At 33.6% G+C, this 18,441-nt stretch overlaps 1 protein-coding gene across 2 annotated transcripts in view; it reads left to right on the top strand.

Moving 5' to 3' along the window:
• Positions 1–18,441, top strand: part of CLGN (calmegin) — a 34,844-nt gene that overhangs the window by 5,104 nt on the left and 11,299 nt on the right. For both annotated transcript variants that reach the window (XM_011955800.1, XM_011955801.1), the window contains 7 exons: positions 4,151–4,303; positions 6,577–6,650; positions 7,309–7,367; positions 11,076–11,217; positions 14,809–14,890; positions 16,322–16,514; positions 17,801–17,990. In XM_011955800.1, coding sequence (XP_011811190.1) covers positions 4,160–4,303; positions 6,577–6,650; positions 7,309–7,367; positions 11,076–11,217; positions 14,809–14,890; positions 16,322–16,514; positions 17,801–17,990 — 884 coding nt within the window. In that variant the 5' untranslated portion in view covers positions 4,151–4,159. The remainder of the gene's footprint in view (positions 1–4,150; positions 4,304–6,576; positions 6,651–7,308; positions 7,368–11,075; positions 11,218–14,808; positions 14,891–16,321; positions 16,515–17,800; positions 17,991–18,441) is intronic.

Here is an 18,441-nt window from a genome sequence, read left to right as displayed (position 1 = left end):
TTAGCCAGGATGGTCTCGATCTCCTGACCTCATGATCCACCCGTCTCGGCCTCCCAAAGTGCTGGGATTACAGGCTTGAGCCACCACGCCCGGCCCATAACTTGATCTTATATGTAAAATATCACAAACACAATACAAAAATCTGTTAGAAATAATAAATGAAGGCCACGCATGGTGGCTAATGCCTGTAGTCCCAGCACTTTTGGAGGCCAAGGTAGGCAGATCATTTGAGTCTAGGAGTTTAAGACCAGCCTGCGCAACATGGCAAAAACCATCTCTACATAAAAATATAGAACATTAGCTGGGCATGATGATGCTTGCCTGTAGTCCCAGCTACTCTAGAGGCTGAAGTGGAGGATCACCTGCATCCAGGAGTGCAAGGCTGCAGTGAGCCATGATGGTGCCACTGCATTCCAGCCTGGGCGACAGAGCGAGACTCTGTCTCAGAAAAACAAACAAACAAATGAATTCACTAAAGTTGCAGGGTTAAAAAATTGGCACACAAAAATTAGTTGCACTTCTGTATCCTAACAATGAAAAGGAAATTAAGAAAACAATTTCACTTATAACAACATCAAAATGAATAAAATACTTAGGAACAAATTTAATCAAGGAAGTAAAATACTTGTACATGAAAATCTATGAAATGCTGAAAGAAATTAAGAAACAAATATTAATCAGTGGAAAGACATTATGTTCATTGGGATTAGAAGACTTAATAAGATGGAAATACAACCCAAAGTAATCTACAGATTCAGTGCAATCCCTATCATAATCCTAATAGCCCTTTTTGCAGGAAGAGTAAAATTCATTTAGAATCTCAAGGGACCCCAACTAGCCAGAACAATCTTGGGAAAGAAAAAGTTTGGAAATCTCATATCTCTGTTTCAAAACTTATTAAAAAGCTGTAGCAATCAAATCAGTGTGAGACTGGCATAAAGACAGACATACATATCAGTGGGATACAATAAAGATCCTAGAAATAAATTCTCATATATATGTTCAAATATTTTCCTAAAGTGCCAAGACCATTTTGTGAGAAAGAACAGTTTTCTCATGAGATAATATTGGGGAAACTGGCTATCGGCATGCAAAAGAATGAGGTTGTAACCTTACCTTAAATCACAGACAAAAATTAACTCGAATAAATTGTAAAATAAATTTAAAAGTTCTGTGCATCAAAGAACACAACAGAATGAAAAACCTATGCAATGGGATAAAATAGTTGCTAATCATGTACTTGATAAAGGGTCAGTATCCAGAATTTCTAAGAACTCCTACAACTCAAAACAAGAACAAAACCTGATTTTTTAAATAGGCAAAGGACTTGAATAGACATGTTTCCCTTGAAGATGTATAAATAGCCAACAAGCACATGAAAAGATGCTCAGTATCACTAATCATCAGGGAAATGCAAATCAAACCACAATGTGATGCCCCATATTAGGACCTATTAGAATGGCTACTATCAAAAAAAAAAAACACATAATTTTGAACAAATGTCGGCAAGGATGTGTAGAAATTGGAACCCTTGTGCCTTGTTGGTGGGAATGTAAAATGTTAAAGCCACTATGGAAAACAGTATGAGGATTCAAAAACAAAAAAATAGAATTATCGTATGACCCAGCAATTCAGTTTATGGGTATATACTCAAAATAATTGAAAACAAGGTCTCAAAGAGTTAATTTGTATACCCATATTCATTGTAGGATTATTCACAACAGCTAACAGGTGGAAGGAACCCAAGTGTCCACTGACAGATGGATGTATAAACAAAACGTGGTGTATACACGCAATAGAATACTGTCCAGCTTTAAAAAGGAAGGAAATTTGATACATGCTACAACATGGATGAAGCTTGAGGGCATTATGCTAAGTAAAATAAGCCAGTCACAGAAAGACCAATACTGTATGATTCCACTTATATGCAGTACCTAGAGTAGTCAGAATCATAGAGATAGATATCAGAAAGGTGGTTTCCAGGGGCTGGAGGGACGGGGTAGTGGGGAGTTGTTAAATGTGTATAGAGTTTTAGTTTTAGAGCACGAAGGAAGTTTAGGAAATTAGTTGTACAACAATGAGAATATATTTTACCATGGGATTTAAAACAATTTTAAATGCATAAATTAACTACTTCATTTTCTTGTAGTATTACCCCAGCATCTGGCCTCTCAGAGTTTCAGAACAGACTTGTCAGTAGCATACCTTTCTCTAAGAAATGACATGTGACAAACCTCATAGTTTTGTTTGAAACTGATAACATGTTGGCACCATTTTGAGATAGACTTCAATACTGTGAATTTCATGATCTAATTCTCAATTGTCAGCTGGTGCAGCATTGAAAAATGATAGGATACTGCAGCATTACACAAAGTATGAAGTCTGTATTTCCAATTTTTTTTTAAAAAAAGGAACAAATAAAAACAATAGAACTGCATTGTCTACAGCCTTGTAACTAATTGCAGTTCTTTAAAAATCTCTGTTTTTGTTTTGTCGATTGGGAATAGTACCTACTCTATTCATGTCCTGGGCTGCAAAGATTAAATTAGCTAGTTCTTTTATGTAAATATAAGACCATAGAATTTTAAAGAAGAAACAAACTTTCAAGATAAAGTGTTTTCTGAGCTTTTTTCTGAAGCATTGGCAACTATTTCTAAGGAAAATTCAGGAAAAACCATAATATAGAATACAAATGAAATTGGGGTGCTCTAGTTGAATCAAGAGTAGAGTTCCAGATAGAGCACTGCCTGGTTGACTTCCTCTTAACTCTTCCTTGGCAGCCCAATACAGCAGAGCTCAAACAAAGCACTTAGAATGTATTTTTTCAACAAATTAATTATTTGGAACCTAAAGTGTATATTCATTTGAAAGAGAGGATATGGGTCTAAAGTTATATTAATGTTCGTTATTGCTACTGTTTATGCATTTTTATTTTGCTCAGAAATGATTAATAGCAAGTCAAGTAAAGTACCTTTTTCTTTTTTTTTTTTTTTTGAGACGGAGTCTTGCTCTGTCACCCAGGCTGGAGTGCAGTGGCCGGATCTCAGCTCACTGCAAGCTCCACCTCCTGGGTTTACGCCATTCTCCTGCCTCAGCCTCCCAAGTAGCTGGGACTACAAGGCGCCCGCCACCTCGCCCGGCTAGTTTTTTTGTATTTTTTAGTAGAGACGGGGTTTCACCGTGTTAGCCAGGATGGTCTCGAGCTCCTGACCTTGTGATCCGCCCGTCTCGGCCTCCCAAAGTGCTGGGATTACAGGTTTGAGCCACCGCGCCCGGCCGAGTACCTTTTACTACATAACATGGAAGGATCTTAGACTTTTAGAATAATGAAGCTTTTAGAGTTCACAATTAATAAGCAATTTGCAGATATATAAATTTCTGTGCCAATAACTAGGAAATTAAGGAAATAAGCCTATTTCATTGTGTCAAATTGATCCCTTCACATTTACTTCCTATCCCAGTTATACCTCTTTTGTGATTTAGAGAGATCAAAGTCTCCTAATTAATGACAGCATCCATCATTTTTGTGTTATCTTTGTCCATAAATATATAAGTAATTATATAATCATGAAATTATAGGAATTATAAATGCAAAAGAACTTTCTCTATAGCAGTCTACCTGATTACAATAAACCTTATATTTGTTTGATCTTTTGACTGTGATTTGATTTTAGTAACACACTACCACATTAAATTTGTGATAAAACATTTTTTGTATCTTTTTTCAGCATTTATATATAAAAGTATTTTGGTTTTATAATTATAAAATTTCCATTTTATGTTTATATAAGCAACATTATAATAAAAACAATTTCAGTGAACATTTAGGAATCATGATACTATTTCTTTTAAAGAGGTCTACATATTATTTGTGTTTGATAATTACTATCATCTTTATCTTTAGATTTTGTGCCGTTGGCTCTTTGTTTTTGGACAAAGGCCTGCAGCTATAGAATCTGTTTCCTAAAAGATTTCAAGTTGGTATTTTCACTTGCCCAAAGCATAATTTAAATAATTTTGCCAGTGATTTGTTTTAAAAGCCATCCTAGAATAAAGGAGCTATTATGGAGAAATTATTTATTTCTACATATACTTAACACTTATTTTCACAACTTTGTTTTATTTTCACTAATTACTTTTAATTTCACAGATAATCAGTATGCGTTTCCAAGCCTTTTGGCTATGCTTGGGTCTTCTGTTCATCTCAATTAATGCAGAATTTATGGATGATGATGTTGAGATGGAAAACTCTGAAGAAAATTCAGAAGAAATTGATGTTAATGAAGGTGTACTTTCCTCAGAGGTATGGTTATTGAGAAATGAGTCATAAATTGTTCCTTTACATAGTACAATGAAGTGATAGACCTCTGATGATTCATTTCAGTTCTAGTAGTCTTCATTTTAAAGACAGATAGAAAAACATCGATTTTTTTCTAAGCGTCTTATTACTTTATTTTTTAGAGATCCCGCGTACTTCAGAAATTTGTTCATGGCACCTAGCACAGTTTCTTAAACAAATAAATATGAGCGAGGTTTTTACTATCAAAACAGGAGTTTGTCACTGATTACAGAGAACTAAGTTAATAGTAAGGTTTTTATTCATATTTCTGACACTGCTAGATCTTTTCAAATAAAAGGCCATATAATTTGCAATTCTTCAAGAAGTAAAGTATTTGTCTTTATTTCTCTGAGGAAAGAAAATGCCAAGAAGGAGGATGAATTAGAAAAGGAAGTGATGGTGAGGGGTGAGCATTTGGTAAACCTGACTCATGTTTCTGTCTCAGCATTGTTAAAACATGTATTTTGAAGTAGTGATTAACAGGAGTCTGAGAAATTGCAGGAATTTTTGTATACCTTGATGATACATAAGAGCTTTTACATTGAGAAATGTATCTAACCTTGTGATAATCAGTAATATTTTTGATGGTGAGAAAGCATTAATTGTATTGTGCCAGCTACTGTTTGAAGGGCCAAAGGGAATAATATGTAGTTGTGACAGACTTCTTTACTTCATTTCCTCTTATTAAGAATTTTTCATTTGCAAATGTGTTGTTTCACTGTCTAAGGTGAATAGTATGTTTCCCCTGTTAAATTTAAACTCTGTAAGGACAATTTTTTTAAGCCTAGTTCTATAATCTGCAGAGAGTAAGTACTCCAAGTACTAATAATTACTGACTTAGATACAGTTACTACAGGGTCTTTGAAGGTTAATATTAATACTTCAAAGAAATTGACAGGTAACTACCACTCTTGACTTATTTGGTGATACTTTGAGAATATGATAAGAAGTGGGAAAGAATGATTTTTGATGCTGCTAATTTTATAGCATGAGTAATCTACATAGGGTGAAGTATAAATAAAGGGCAAAATAAACTGATTTTAGGGGTGGCCTATCAGAAGGAAGCCTCTTGTGACACCGTTGCCCATTTTGTCAATCTGTAAAAATACAGAGAACAGTAAAGTTGTAATTCAGTAAACTTCATAGAAGATTGGCAGTTTAGGTAGCTGAATCTTGACCCTGTCAGTAATTATGTGGAATTTTGTGTAATTACCGATTTTACTCCCTTAAATAGACAGGAAGTGTTTTACTATCAGGGTGGGATAGGGACAGTGAAAATAGAAAAAGTGTTTCTGCACCCTTTTCCCTAAAGCCTAATGGAAGAAATCTCACTAGTTATACAGATACAATCACAACAGGCTGATTCTGAGAGGATCCAGACTAACGTATTACTGTAGGCAAATTTTTATTTATTGGTCCTCAGTTTAAATTATCTTTTGATAGTTTATCAGTCTTTACTCTTTTAAATTATTTTGTTGGTAAATTCTGTATCATGTAGTAAAAATGTATGAGCTTTGGAGCCAGACAGTTTTGGCTTTATATATAAGTCCTACAATTATCTAACTGGACAGCAGTAAGCAAGTTACTTTGTCTGTCCCAGTTTCATCATATATAAAGTGGGCACTAATGGTATTTCCCCCATAGGAATATTATAAGAATTAAAGGAGCCACTATATCACCAGCAATACCACTGCCACCATCATCATTATTGCCACCCTAACAGCTAACACTTCAAAGGCACTTGAAACAATGCTTTGTTGATCATTGTTTTGCAATGCTATCTCCATAGAATCTTTTCATTCTCTGGGTTCCTAATCTTGGAAAATTATATTATTATATTTTAGGGTACCTAACAGTAAAACTTAAGAGTTAATTTTAAAAGCCTATGTGCTTACTAAGCTCTACATCTTATATGCTTTTCATTATGCTATTTCCTTTGCTCCCAAAGAGTTTTATCCATAAATATTGTCACTTGTCATAGTCCCTTTGTTCCTTCTGTGTTAGAAGGGGTCAGTGTATCCACTGTTTGTATGTATAGTATTTTTGTCATCATGGTATTTCTTATATTTTCTTGTACCTTATCATTACTAGGATACAAAGTTTTGTACAGGTATGAGTTTGTCACCTCATATCTGTATTACCTGTATATGCATTGCATACTATGTTCTTCGCTAGGAGGATTATTTAATTGAAATATTTGTGAAAATAACTTTAGACTTGGAAAATCTCTTTTCTAGAGTAAATATAAGACACCTCAACCTATAGGAGAAGTATATTTTGCAGAAACTTTTGATAGTGGAAGGTTGGCTGGGTGAGTATTCATTCAAGAGAATGTTTTGACTTACTAGCTTTTTTGAAGTTATTAAGTTTTGACCTGTGAAAATTACCTCTATTACAGATCTAAAAAAAAATTTGAAGTAGTTTAATTGACAGTGTAAATCAGTACTTAGTATATTTTTGTAATTGATAGAATGTTTAATTTGAATAGTTATTTATTCAAAGAAAATATACTAATGCTGAATGTAAAGATGAAATTTATCATATTTATTCATTCTGTAGGACAGATATTAACACTCTTAAGTTCAGATGACAAATATGAGTACTGTTCTACTCCAATAATGGAAAAAACAAAAGTTAATATTAAAATGATTATTATGTGTCAGATGTCCTAAAAAAAAATAGATAATTACCATATTTAATTCCCATTTTACAAGTGAAGAAACCGAGGCTTCTTGTACCTTACCTGTGATCATGCAGTTAGTAAATTATAGATTCCAAATTCAGTTTAACTCTAGTCCTCCAGGATTATGTGGTGAAGGCATCCTTATTTAGCATCTAAGTATGAATTTATTGTTGAACGAAAAGTGACTGTATTGGGTGATCTTTTGTTGTGTTTCTGTATGCATTATATCTATAAATTGCTGATTTTATTATTAATGACATATATGTATGTTCAACTTTATTTACAGATGGGTCTTATCAAAAGCAAAGAAAGATGACATGAATGAGGAGATTTCGATATACGATGGTAAAATATTTAAGTATTAGATATAACCGGTATGGCCTGGAGTTCACTAACCTTTGAGATTATATTTTTGTTAAATTGTGTTGACTGGAGTCCCCCATGCTGCCTCACAATAAAATGTTCAGTCTTTTTTCTAGTCCCTCTTCAATATTTCTGAAAAACCCTTCGCTATTTCTGAAAATCTCACTCTTAAGCCAGTTAATCTAGTTTTCTAACTGAACAGTTGAATTTTCATTCTACTGCTGGTTAGTCTTTTGCATTTCCTGAAGCAGTATTTCCCAGGCTACTGTTGTCTCTATGGTTTCATCTCAAGCCTAGACACACCTAGATCAAATTATAATTTATGGTAAGATTCTCCTAGCAAGTTAAAAGCAGAGGATAACTAATGAGAGCTATAAGATATGTGGCTACTTCTGGAATCCTCATCTCCAGGCCTATATCCATTATCATAGGGTGTCTCATAGGATTATCTTCAGTCTTAGCTCTAGAAAGAAATGCCCTATAGGCAGGGGTCATATTGTCTTCTGTAACAGGACTACCCTAGAGTATGACCAAATATTTTCTTCTTTGTGATCTAAAAACCAGCCTCCTTGATTGTTATATGCTGAATCACGATCGGCCTCTTCTCACAGTGACTGATAGTGGTAATGTCTTCTTTCTCAGAGGACCTCATACTCAAACATGTGACCTTGTGCTCAGACCGTGATAAGCAGTTACATCACAACAGCAAAACAGATAGCATGTTGGATGCCAGCTGTCTGATTCCTTTTCATGGTTTCTGTTTAGTGTAAGATAAAGATCATACCTGCATGTCTTTCTTTGCATTGTGTTCGCCATCCCAGCAAATCCCCTATGCATATATATACATACACACACACACACATATGTGTGTGTGTGTGTGTGTGTGTGTGTCTCTATATGCTTATCTAGTCCAAAAAGGACACCACCTCATATGCACAGAAAAAGCAGTAGAAGCAGTAGTGGGATTGCTGGACAAATAGTAGATCTGCTTTCAGATTTTTAATAAATCTCCATGCTGTTTTCCATGGAGGCTGTATTAATTTACATTGCACCAGCAGTGTATAAATGTTCCCTTTTCACCACATCCATGCCAATTGTTTTTTGACTTTTTAATAATGGCCATTCTTACAGGGGTAATGTAGTATCTCATTGTGGTTTTAATTTGCATTTCCTTGATGATTAGTGATGTTGAGCATTTTCTAAATATGTTCATTGGCCATTTCTATATCTTCTTTTGAGAAATGTCTATTTATGTCATTTGCCTACTTTTTGATGGGATTAATTTTTTTCTTACTGATTTGTTTGAGTCTCTTGATTCTGGATACTAGTCCTTTGTCAGATTCACAGGTTATTAATATTTTCTCCTACTCTGTGGGTTGTCTGTTTACTCTGATGATTATTTCTTTTGCTGTGCAGAAGTTTTTTAGTTTAATTAGGTCCCATTTATTTATTTTTGTTTTTGTTGCATTTGCTTTTAGGTTCTTGGTCCTGAATTTTTTGCCTAAGTCAATGTCTAGAAGAGTTTTTCTGGTGTTCTAGAATTTTTATGGTTTCAGATCTTAGGTTTAAGTCTTTAATCCATCTTGAGTTGATTTTTGTATAGGGTGACAGGTAAGGGTCCAGTTTCATTCTTCCACATGTGGCTTGCCAGTTTTCTCAGTACCATTTATTAAATAGGGTGTCCTTTCCCTAATTTATGTTTTTGTATGTTTGGTCAAAGATCAGTTAGTTGTAAGTATTTTGCTTTATTTCTGGTTCTCTATTCTGTTCCAGTGGTCTGTGTGTCTACTTGAGACCATTACCATGCTGTTTTGATAATATGTCCTTGTATAATTTGAAGTCAGGTAATATGATACCTCCAGATTTGTTCTTTTCGTTAGGATTACTTTGGCTCTTCAGGCTCTTTTTTGGTTCCTTATGAACTTTTGGATTTTTTTCCTAATTCTGTGAAAAATGTTGTTGGTATTTTGACAGGAATGAATCTATAGATGCATTGAATCTATAGATGGCTTTCGGCAGAATGATCATTTTCATGATAGTGATTCTTCCAGTCCATGAGCATGGGATGTGTTTCCATTTGTTTGTGTCATCTATGATTTTTTTTCAGCAGTGTTTTATAGTTCTCCTTATATAGATTTTTCACCCCTGTTAGGAATATTCCTAGGGATTTTTTTTTTTTTTGCAGCTATTGTAAAAGTTATTGAGTTCTTGATTTGATTTTCAGTTTGATGGTTGTTGCTATGTAGCAGTACTACTGATTTGTGTACATTGATTTTGTAACCTGAGACTTTTATTGAATTCATTTATCAAGTCTAGTAGTCTATTGGATGAGTCTTTAGGGTTTTCTAGGTATGCGATCATATCATTAGCAAACAGTGATAGCTTGATTTCCTCATTTCCAATTTATATGTCCTTTATTTCTTTCTCTTACCCGATTGCTCTGGCTAGGACTTCCAGATAAAGTTGTTACTTCTTAAAATAAGACCTTTATAGCAGGCGAGGGGCAAACTACAAATTAGTGATGATACAATTCACCGTCAATGTGAGAGAAAGAAAACCAAGTACATTTATCTTTTTAAAAAAAATAATAATATGACCAAATTGGGGGTGGGGGTGAAGAAAAGAAACTTGGAAACTTAATAAAAACACACACATTTTTAAAAGTCTAAAAATGTATGTACAATTATAGACCAAAAATTACCCCTCTTTGATTTATAAGACTGTGTCTGGTTCTTGCATTATTTTTCTTAGAAAGAAAACAAAATGATATAAGAGCATTTGTAATTCAAAAATGCTCATTAATGAATATTTTGAGTTGACACAATACTGGAAAATAGCCAGTTTTTGCTGAATTGAATTTTCTTGGAATAGGCAATACCTATAATTTTCAAAACATAAGATTTTACACAAATTAATATGAGTTGATTTTCTATTCTAAAACCGGTAAAGGAGTAAAGTCTAACGCATAACTTTTAGGCAAAGGTAGCCCACCTAGCTTTGCATTGTATGTGGCCCATAATCTAATTTCAGGAATGTCCTGATCTTAACATGGAAAATTGTAACCCAGAGAAGGCCTAACTCAGTTTTGCCTTGTTATAGCTTAGTGCTTATGCAGTGCTTTGCTGCCTTCCTGGCCAAAAGTTCTGAGAACTGATTAGTGTAGCCTGAGAAGGGTTTGTGTGAATTAAGCATGCAGTTTTCAAAATGAACTTTAAATCTTTACAGTAACTGCTGCAAGTAAGAAAAGTAGCTGATGAGTATTGTGCATTTCAAAATAAATAGACTACTCATTTTGTGTTAAGGATGCTCTTTGTGTCATATGCAGTTATAAATATGTCATTTTAAAAATACAATGTTGACCCTATTGAGAGAGACCACATTTCATTGATTAAAAACTCTTTCATAGAAAAACCAAACTAATTCAGCTTTAAGAGTGACTTAATTAGACACTATAGTGTTTGCTATTAGTTTTCACAATTTTAGTTAAGAAAATGAAATAATTCCTTGATAGAAAAAAAAAGATAAATGAGCAGGCATACATATATAGTTGAAGATAGTTCCTGATTTAAAATATTTATTTTTCCCAAGTCAGCCTTCCTAGAAAAAATTATTGTTCACAACTGCTGATAAATAATTCTTAGGTCAATGTTTTCTGTTTTAGTTTAATTTGCTTTGTTTTTTTTTTTTTAGGAAGATGGGAAATTGAAGAGTTGAAAGAAAACCAGGTACCTGGTGACAGAGGACTGGTATTAAAATCTAGAGCAAAGCATCATGCAATATCTGCTGTATTAGCAAAACCCTTCATTTTTGCTGATAAACCCTTGATAGTTCAGTAAGTGTTGCTATATTTTAGAATACTTTTTCTGAATTTTGTATTAGCTTTGGCTTCTGAATATAGCTTGTATTTTGAAAATGGATGTAAAAATCTAGATCTTCCTTTTCCGTTTCACTTAGTTAAATACACAAATGTGCATATACACACAAACATACCTGTGTCTTTAATGAAAAGCAGGTAAATGATAAAATTATACAAAGATCAACCATTCTTATGGCCTAGAACTAATATTTGTATTTATTTCAAGGAATTGTATGTGGGCTATTAAGCAGTGTATTTCCTTTGGTCTGAGTCTTGTATTGACTAAATGAGGAGTAAATAGTTTGGCTCTCTTGAAAAAATTTAAAAATTATGTGATATATACTGTAATATATACAGTTCTGCTGCCATAAACTATGTAATGCATAGTAAAAATCACCATTTTTGTTTTACTCTTAAAATTACTTCTTATCAAAATATTAAACAATATATTCAGAATAGAATCATAAATATTGCTATTAAACCAGTGATAAGATTCAAAGGCAGAAAGTTTATTTCGAAAATAAATGTTTATGAATACCAGTGTCTTTCAACCATGGACTCCTTTTAAAGGTCACATTCTTATAGATAATCCTTTCCTTCAACCTCTCCACCTCCCCATTATGCCTGGCACGGTGCCTCATGTGTATAATCCCAGCACTTTGGGAGGCCTAGGTGGGCAGATAGCTTGAGCCCAGGAGTTTAAGACCAACCTGGGCAACATGGCAAAACCCCAGCTCTACAAAAAATTTAAAAAATTAGCCAGGCATGGTGGTGCCCAACTGTAGTCCCACTACTCTGGAGGCTGAGGTGGGAGGATCACCTAAGCCCAGGAAGTCGAGGCTGCAGTGAGCCAAGGTCACACCAATGCATTGCAGCCTGGGTGACAGAATGAGATCTTGCCTCAAAAAAAAGAAAAAAAGAAAAAAAAAGGAGGACCAAGAATTGAATAGCACTCTTTCGTGTTTAAAAACAAAGGCGAGTGAATGTTTGTCTCCTCTTAATATTGATAAAATGAAATGGGGTAAGTAAAATGAAGACATTTATATTAAATGCTATAAATGCTGATTTACAACATAACTTTACTATAAAGCTGCTTTTCCCAAATTGTATACATGTTAGTGTATATGAATAAGATGAAGAATAACCTAACTTAAAAAAATACGAAGTAAAGGCCTGGCATGGTGGTTCACACCTGTAATCCCAGCACTTTGGGAGGCCAGTGTAGGTGGATCACGAGGTCAGGAGATCAAGACCATCCTGTCTAACATGGTGAAACCCCATCTCTACTAAAAATACAAAAAATTAGCCGGGCATAGTGGTGGGCGCCTGTAGTCCCAGCTACTCGGGAGGCTGAGGCAGGAGAATGGCTTGAACCCAGGAGGCAGGGCTTGCCGTGAGCCGAGATCACGCCACTACACTCCAGCCTGAGCAAATGGGCAACAGAGCAACACTGTCTCAAATAAATAAATAAATAAATAAAATTTAAATTTAAAAAAGGAAGTATGTTAGCTTATTAAAGACTGAGAAGTTCTGCACATGAAAACCTGTTTTCAGCATTTCTACTGTGTTTCCCAAACATGTTTGATCATGTAAGTTTATTCTCCCACCTAACAATAATTGCTATTTCATGGAACAATTTGAGAAATGATACTCTAAAGAAATTAAGATTACCATATACTCTGCATATGTCCTTGGTTTTCCTATGACTGGAAGTTTAGCAGCAGTCAAGCTGTATGATAAACATTTTGTTGATCCTCTAATCCATTGTGAATCATTTATACTAGGTAAAAGTTAATTTTTGAAAACTCTGAAAGTTTGCAGTGTAAGAAATGGACAAAGTGATTGAATCTAGGCATAATGGAGCAATGAAACTATGTTCACACGTATGGAGCCACTGTACAAAACGTTTTTTCCAGTTCTTACCTTTTTACAGAACGTTCAGTCCTCAGATAACCTATTATAAAGCAAAATCTTTTTAATTTTTTTCCTGAAAACATTGACCTTTAAATCATATCATGCACCATGTCTTCTACTTATAGTCTTCAAATATTTAAATTCCATGAAAAACAAAATTTTGTCAGCTATTGCTTAAAATAAAGATAAGACTTTGAGGAAAACAAACTGTCTTCTATTTAAAAAATGAAAAAGAACAAAAGAATACCTTCCTTCTGATTATCATAGAAGCATTTTGAGCATGTATTTGCCCCTCATGGGGCATAATATCCTTTAATCATCATAACAGTCCTTTAAGGTGTAAGTATGGGCCATGTCTGCATATTATATAGATGAGCAAATAGAGACATAGAGACTTAGAGCTTAAATGACTTGCCCTTACCCAAGAAGTCACTAGAGTAAATGGCAGAATCAAGAATAACTCTCAGGTCATTTTGTCTTTAAAGTACACGCTTGTAGCCACTATTGTAGATAGCTTAAGAAATAAAGCATGGTACAAAGTATAGGGGAAAATCACCCCTTTCAAATCAGAGGTACTTAAAATTTTGTTTCCTCTGTTTTTTAATACAAAATATGTACACCAATTGAGTTCAAACTGTTAAAATTTTGTATGCTATCATGTTTTACCTTTTCTGTTTTTTAATACAAAATATGTACACCAATTGAGTTCAAACTGTTAAAATTTTGTATGCTATCATGTTTTACCTTCTTGTCACTAAATTTCTTCAGAAACATTTACAACTATAGTCCTTTGTTAAAATGATCATTATTTCTGGTTGTTTCTCTAGTTTTCATTCATTTAATGAAATCATAACCTTTTTTGTTTTTACTGTTTGACAACCATTTCCTCATTGATTTCTGTCACATATAATTCATTAATTTAACCAAAAAAAAAAAATCTCTTCAGTAAGTCTATGCCTCATTGCTGTAGCAAGGCTATTTCCGTTTAAAAATTACCAAAACAAAACTTTTCTGAGAATTACACTGTGTTGTAAATTCATAAGAGACTCTCCTGTTCATTCTTTTAGCTGTTATACTAAACAGTGAAAATTTCCCATATCTCCTGGCTATTTAGGTCTGAAAGCCAGCTTATTGATTGAGATTATGAATCTCTTTGCTGGAGCTATTTAATTAAATGTACAACCTATTTAACATGGTAAGGTGTAGTGAACTCTAGGTATCTAAGATCATTAGCAATTTCTTAGAAATCTTGCTGTAGCTGTGGTTCTTATGGCCTTTGTTTTTTTAGTTTATAAAGTATAAGTATAGTGCCTACCTTGTCAGAATTTGAAATCTCCTGTTGTAGTTTTAGTCACAGTATCTTATTGTTAATTTATCAGTTTTGATGGAAAAAAAATTTAAACAAATTGATTGGTTTGTCTGCAGTTGATTGTAATCATTCTATTTTTAATATTTTAATGATGCGTCTTGTAATACAGTAGTAGAAAACTGTTTTTGCTTAGTTCCTGTAGATTGTAGATATGCTTTATATGAGCTTTCTGATAATGTAAAAAAATTTATACTTACATGAATTGAGAATAATAACATTAGATTTTAAAGAGCAATTAGTAATTTTTATTTATCAGTAGTACGGTTCTTTTTCCCTTTATTCAGATATGAAGTAAATTTTCAAGATGGTGTTGATTGTGGAGGTGCATACATTAAACTCCTAGCAGACACTGATGATTTGATTCTGGTATGATATTTTAATATTTAAGAAAACCTTATTAAAGTTAATAAGTATTTTTAAGGAACAATTGATAAAAGTGAACATTTTTATCTTCAACTGAAATTGAAAAGAACTGTAGATATCTTTTTTCAACGTGAATTTACATAGCTCTTACAATTTGCCTTCAATTTTTATATAAAGCTGTGTTACTTGAAGGCATCAATTTTATAATCTTTAAAGACATGAAAAAGCTTACCATGTCTGTAGGACAAAAACTTCGTGGTACTTATAAATTCTTTTGAAATATAGCTTAGAGTTATTTTCTTTACAGAATAAGACTCTTGTTTGTTTAGAGAAGTATAACAAAGTAAAGCAGTGAAACAAAATGGCCAAAGAACCAAATTAAAAGAGGTTAGTAACCCATAGAAAGTAACTAATTTTAAAAACTTTTCATGATGAAGTAGCTTTATACTTCTAAGAAGCTGTATTAGGAACATTGGAAGGTTGGGGATATTTCTTACAGCCTTCTCCTGTAAATGGCTGTTTCAGACTTTCTGCATGTAACAGAAATACGATAGATGAGACATCAGGGGTATGTTTTTCAGAACACATGGCTGTACATAAGCTATGAAATGTGGATGGAAGACTTTTTCATGTACTACTCATTATTATTAGGATCAAGTGAAGGAGAGACCACTGTAGTATATGTTGAAGCTCTTGTTTTAGATGAACACTTCAAGGTAGGATGACAAAAAAATCGAATGCCGAGTATTTCTATAAGCACTTTATCTGATTAATTCACTTAATTCTCAGAGAACTCTTATAAGGTAGGTATTACTATCATCTCCATATTTCAGAGGTGATGAAATGGAGGTACAGAGAGCTTTAAAAAATTGACTCATGGTGACATACAGCTAGTTTAAGTGGCAGTGATAGGATTTGAACCCCAGTATCTGACTCCATACCCCCTGCTGTTAACCACTGTGCCATGCCAAATAAAGAGAAATGCATGGCCCCCTGTCTGTTTTTATGTCTGAATAAATCTCTCTTCATCTTGTGCTCAGAGGGTCATTTTCTGATATCTTCCTAAATAATAGTAATGGGTAACAATTTTAGTCTTAAGGCCATAAATATGCTTTCCTCTAATGCCCAATTCTCTCAATAAAATATTAGTAATATAGAATTACATAGAGAATTGAAGCATATTATGATGTTGCTAGAGTATTTTCAGCTTCTTTCCTACATCTTCAGGAAGTAGTATGTACTTTAAAAAATCTATATTGAAGTAAAAATTGTCATTTTTCCACGACTTTTATTGTCACTTGTATTAAATAGCTAGCTCTTTGGTGAATTATCATTTAATATATTTTTGTAAACTCTACCCATTGGATAGAATACAGAAATTCATTAAATACTCTGTGATTCTGGACTAATGCCAACACTCATCTCTCTTTGAAGGAAAACTTTTATGATAGAACATCCTATATCATTATGTTTGGACCAGATAAATGCGGAGAAGATTATAAACTTCATTTTATCTTCAGACATAAACATCCCAAAACTGGAGTTTTTGAAGAGAAACATGCCAAACCTCCAGATGTAGACCTTAAAAAGTTCTTTACAGACAGGAAGACTCATCTTTATACCCTTGGTATACCCTTTCAATTCATTCACGTATTCAAAAATATTTGCTGACTATTGATATATTCATGGCAAGTCCTTTACGAGAAAACAGACATGCACCCCATCCTGAAGGAGCTTATCTTTTTCAGAAAATAGGACATGTATAATGACAGCATAGGTAGAAAATAAAGTGCCATATAAGAAAGAGAGATAAGGCACAGCTAAGAGTTCACAAGCAATATTACTTCCAGCTTAGTAATATTGGAACAAAGCTAGGAAAGATTATATTTGAGCTCATCTTGAAGTACAGATAGAATGTGGAAGACAGTAGGGTGAAAGGACGTTTTAGACGTTGTGACAGTGGTGCTGTAAGAACAGAAAACTAGAAAATAAAAAGAAAGAAGCCCTTAATGCCAGACTAAAAAGTTTAGACTTTATTCTGTAGGTAGTTGTGATTATTGTTATGTTCTACCTCGTGTTGGTTGTGGCATGTACTTTGAAAGGAAAAGCATTGAGCAGCCATATATTAATATACTTAATAGGAATTTGCATAGCTATGGGGGTGAGGGACATTATAAGGAGTTGTTTCTCCCATTCTCAAGTATAATGTCTGTAGAGCTCTGGTGGGCCACTATCAGAATCAGAGCATATTGGAACCTAATAGGACATTTTGAAATGGCCCTATCGGCTTCCTTTCTCACGTCTCAACTCCACCCACTATTAAAGTATTTCAGTCTTTTTCCCTAAATGCTGCAGTTGTAGAAACATTCATTTTGTCTGCTAGGGCAATGCCCATTTCATCTTCAATATCAGATGTGATATAATAAACATCTTTATGAAATAATTGAAAAATAAAACGGCATTTTGGGGAACACCAAGTAAACTGTAGAAATAATGAGAAAATATAACTAGAACAGAATAAATGAATTGTTTGTGTTATACTTACAACACTTTAAGATTGTATCAAAAAAATTAAATTTTAATTAAAATTAAAAGATTAGCTTGTATCTTGTAACTATAAAAGAGTGAAGCTGACTCGTTATGAGTCCCAGAGCAGAGCTATTTGGTATTATTTTTTATTTGAGAAGTAATGGAGCATTTTGTTGTAAAAAATGCAGTTTAAAACAAAATTTTATCTTTATTTAGGAAATATATCTGGTGATTTTAGAATATTTTGGTTTACTACATTGGTTATTCCTCTATTTCTGGTTGGGAAAAAAGCTTTACCCATGGAGTTAAGGGTAGTTACATTATTTAGAAGATTATTTTTAAAGTGTACATCAAAATGATAACTATATTTAAATTTGTCCTTAGTGATGAATCCAGATGATACATTTGAGGTGTTAGTTGATCAAACAGTTGTAAATAAAGGAAGCCTCCTAGAGGATGTGGTTCCTCCTATCAACCCTCCCAAAGAAATTGAAGATCCCAGTGATGAAAAACCTGAAGAATGGGATGAAAGAGCAAAAATTCCTGATCCTTCTGCCGTCAAACCAGAAGACTGGTAAGCAAATAATTCAGTAGCAAAGCACTATTCGGCATAACTAGGTAACAAAACAACATGTAAGTGAAGTTTACAACCAATGAAGTTTATTGTTTTAAACATCAGAACTACTTATGTTTAGCATTTTGGGTGAAATATATTCTAAAATAGATTTTACACTTCCCTCCCTGTTAATATTTTTTTATTTCTATTGATAATGATGTTGCATTTTTGAATATATGTTTATTTTTTATGTTTTCATTGCTGTGGATAAAAAATTTCATAAATCCAAAATACCAGTGCTTTAATTTTCAGTCCTAGTTTGATCTTTATTGTACGTATGTGAGAGGCCGAGGTGGGCAGATCACCTGAGGTCAGGAGTTCGAAACCAGCTTGACCAACATGGCAAAACCCCGTCTCTACTAAAAATACAAAAATTAGCTGGGCATGGTGGCGGGTGCTTGTAATCCCA

Source organism: Colobus angolensis, unplaced genomic scaffold, assembly GCF_000951035.1.
Source record: "Colobus angolensis palliatus isolate OR3802 unplaced genomic scaffold, Cang.pa_1.0 Scaffold400, whole genome shotgun sequence".
NCBI lineage: Eukaryota > Metazoa > Chordata > Mammalia > Primates > Cercopithecidae > Colobus > Colobus angolensis.
This window is presented reverse-complemented; position numbering and strand designations above follow the sequence as displayed.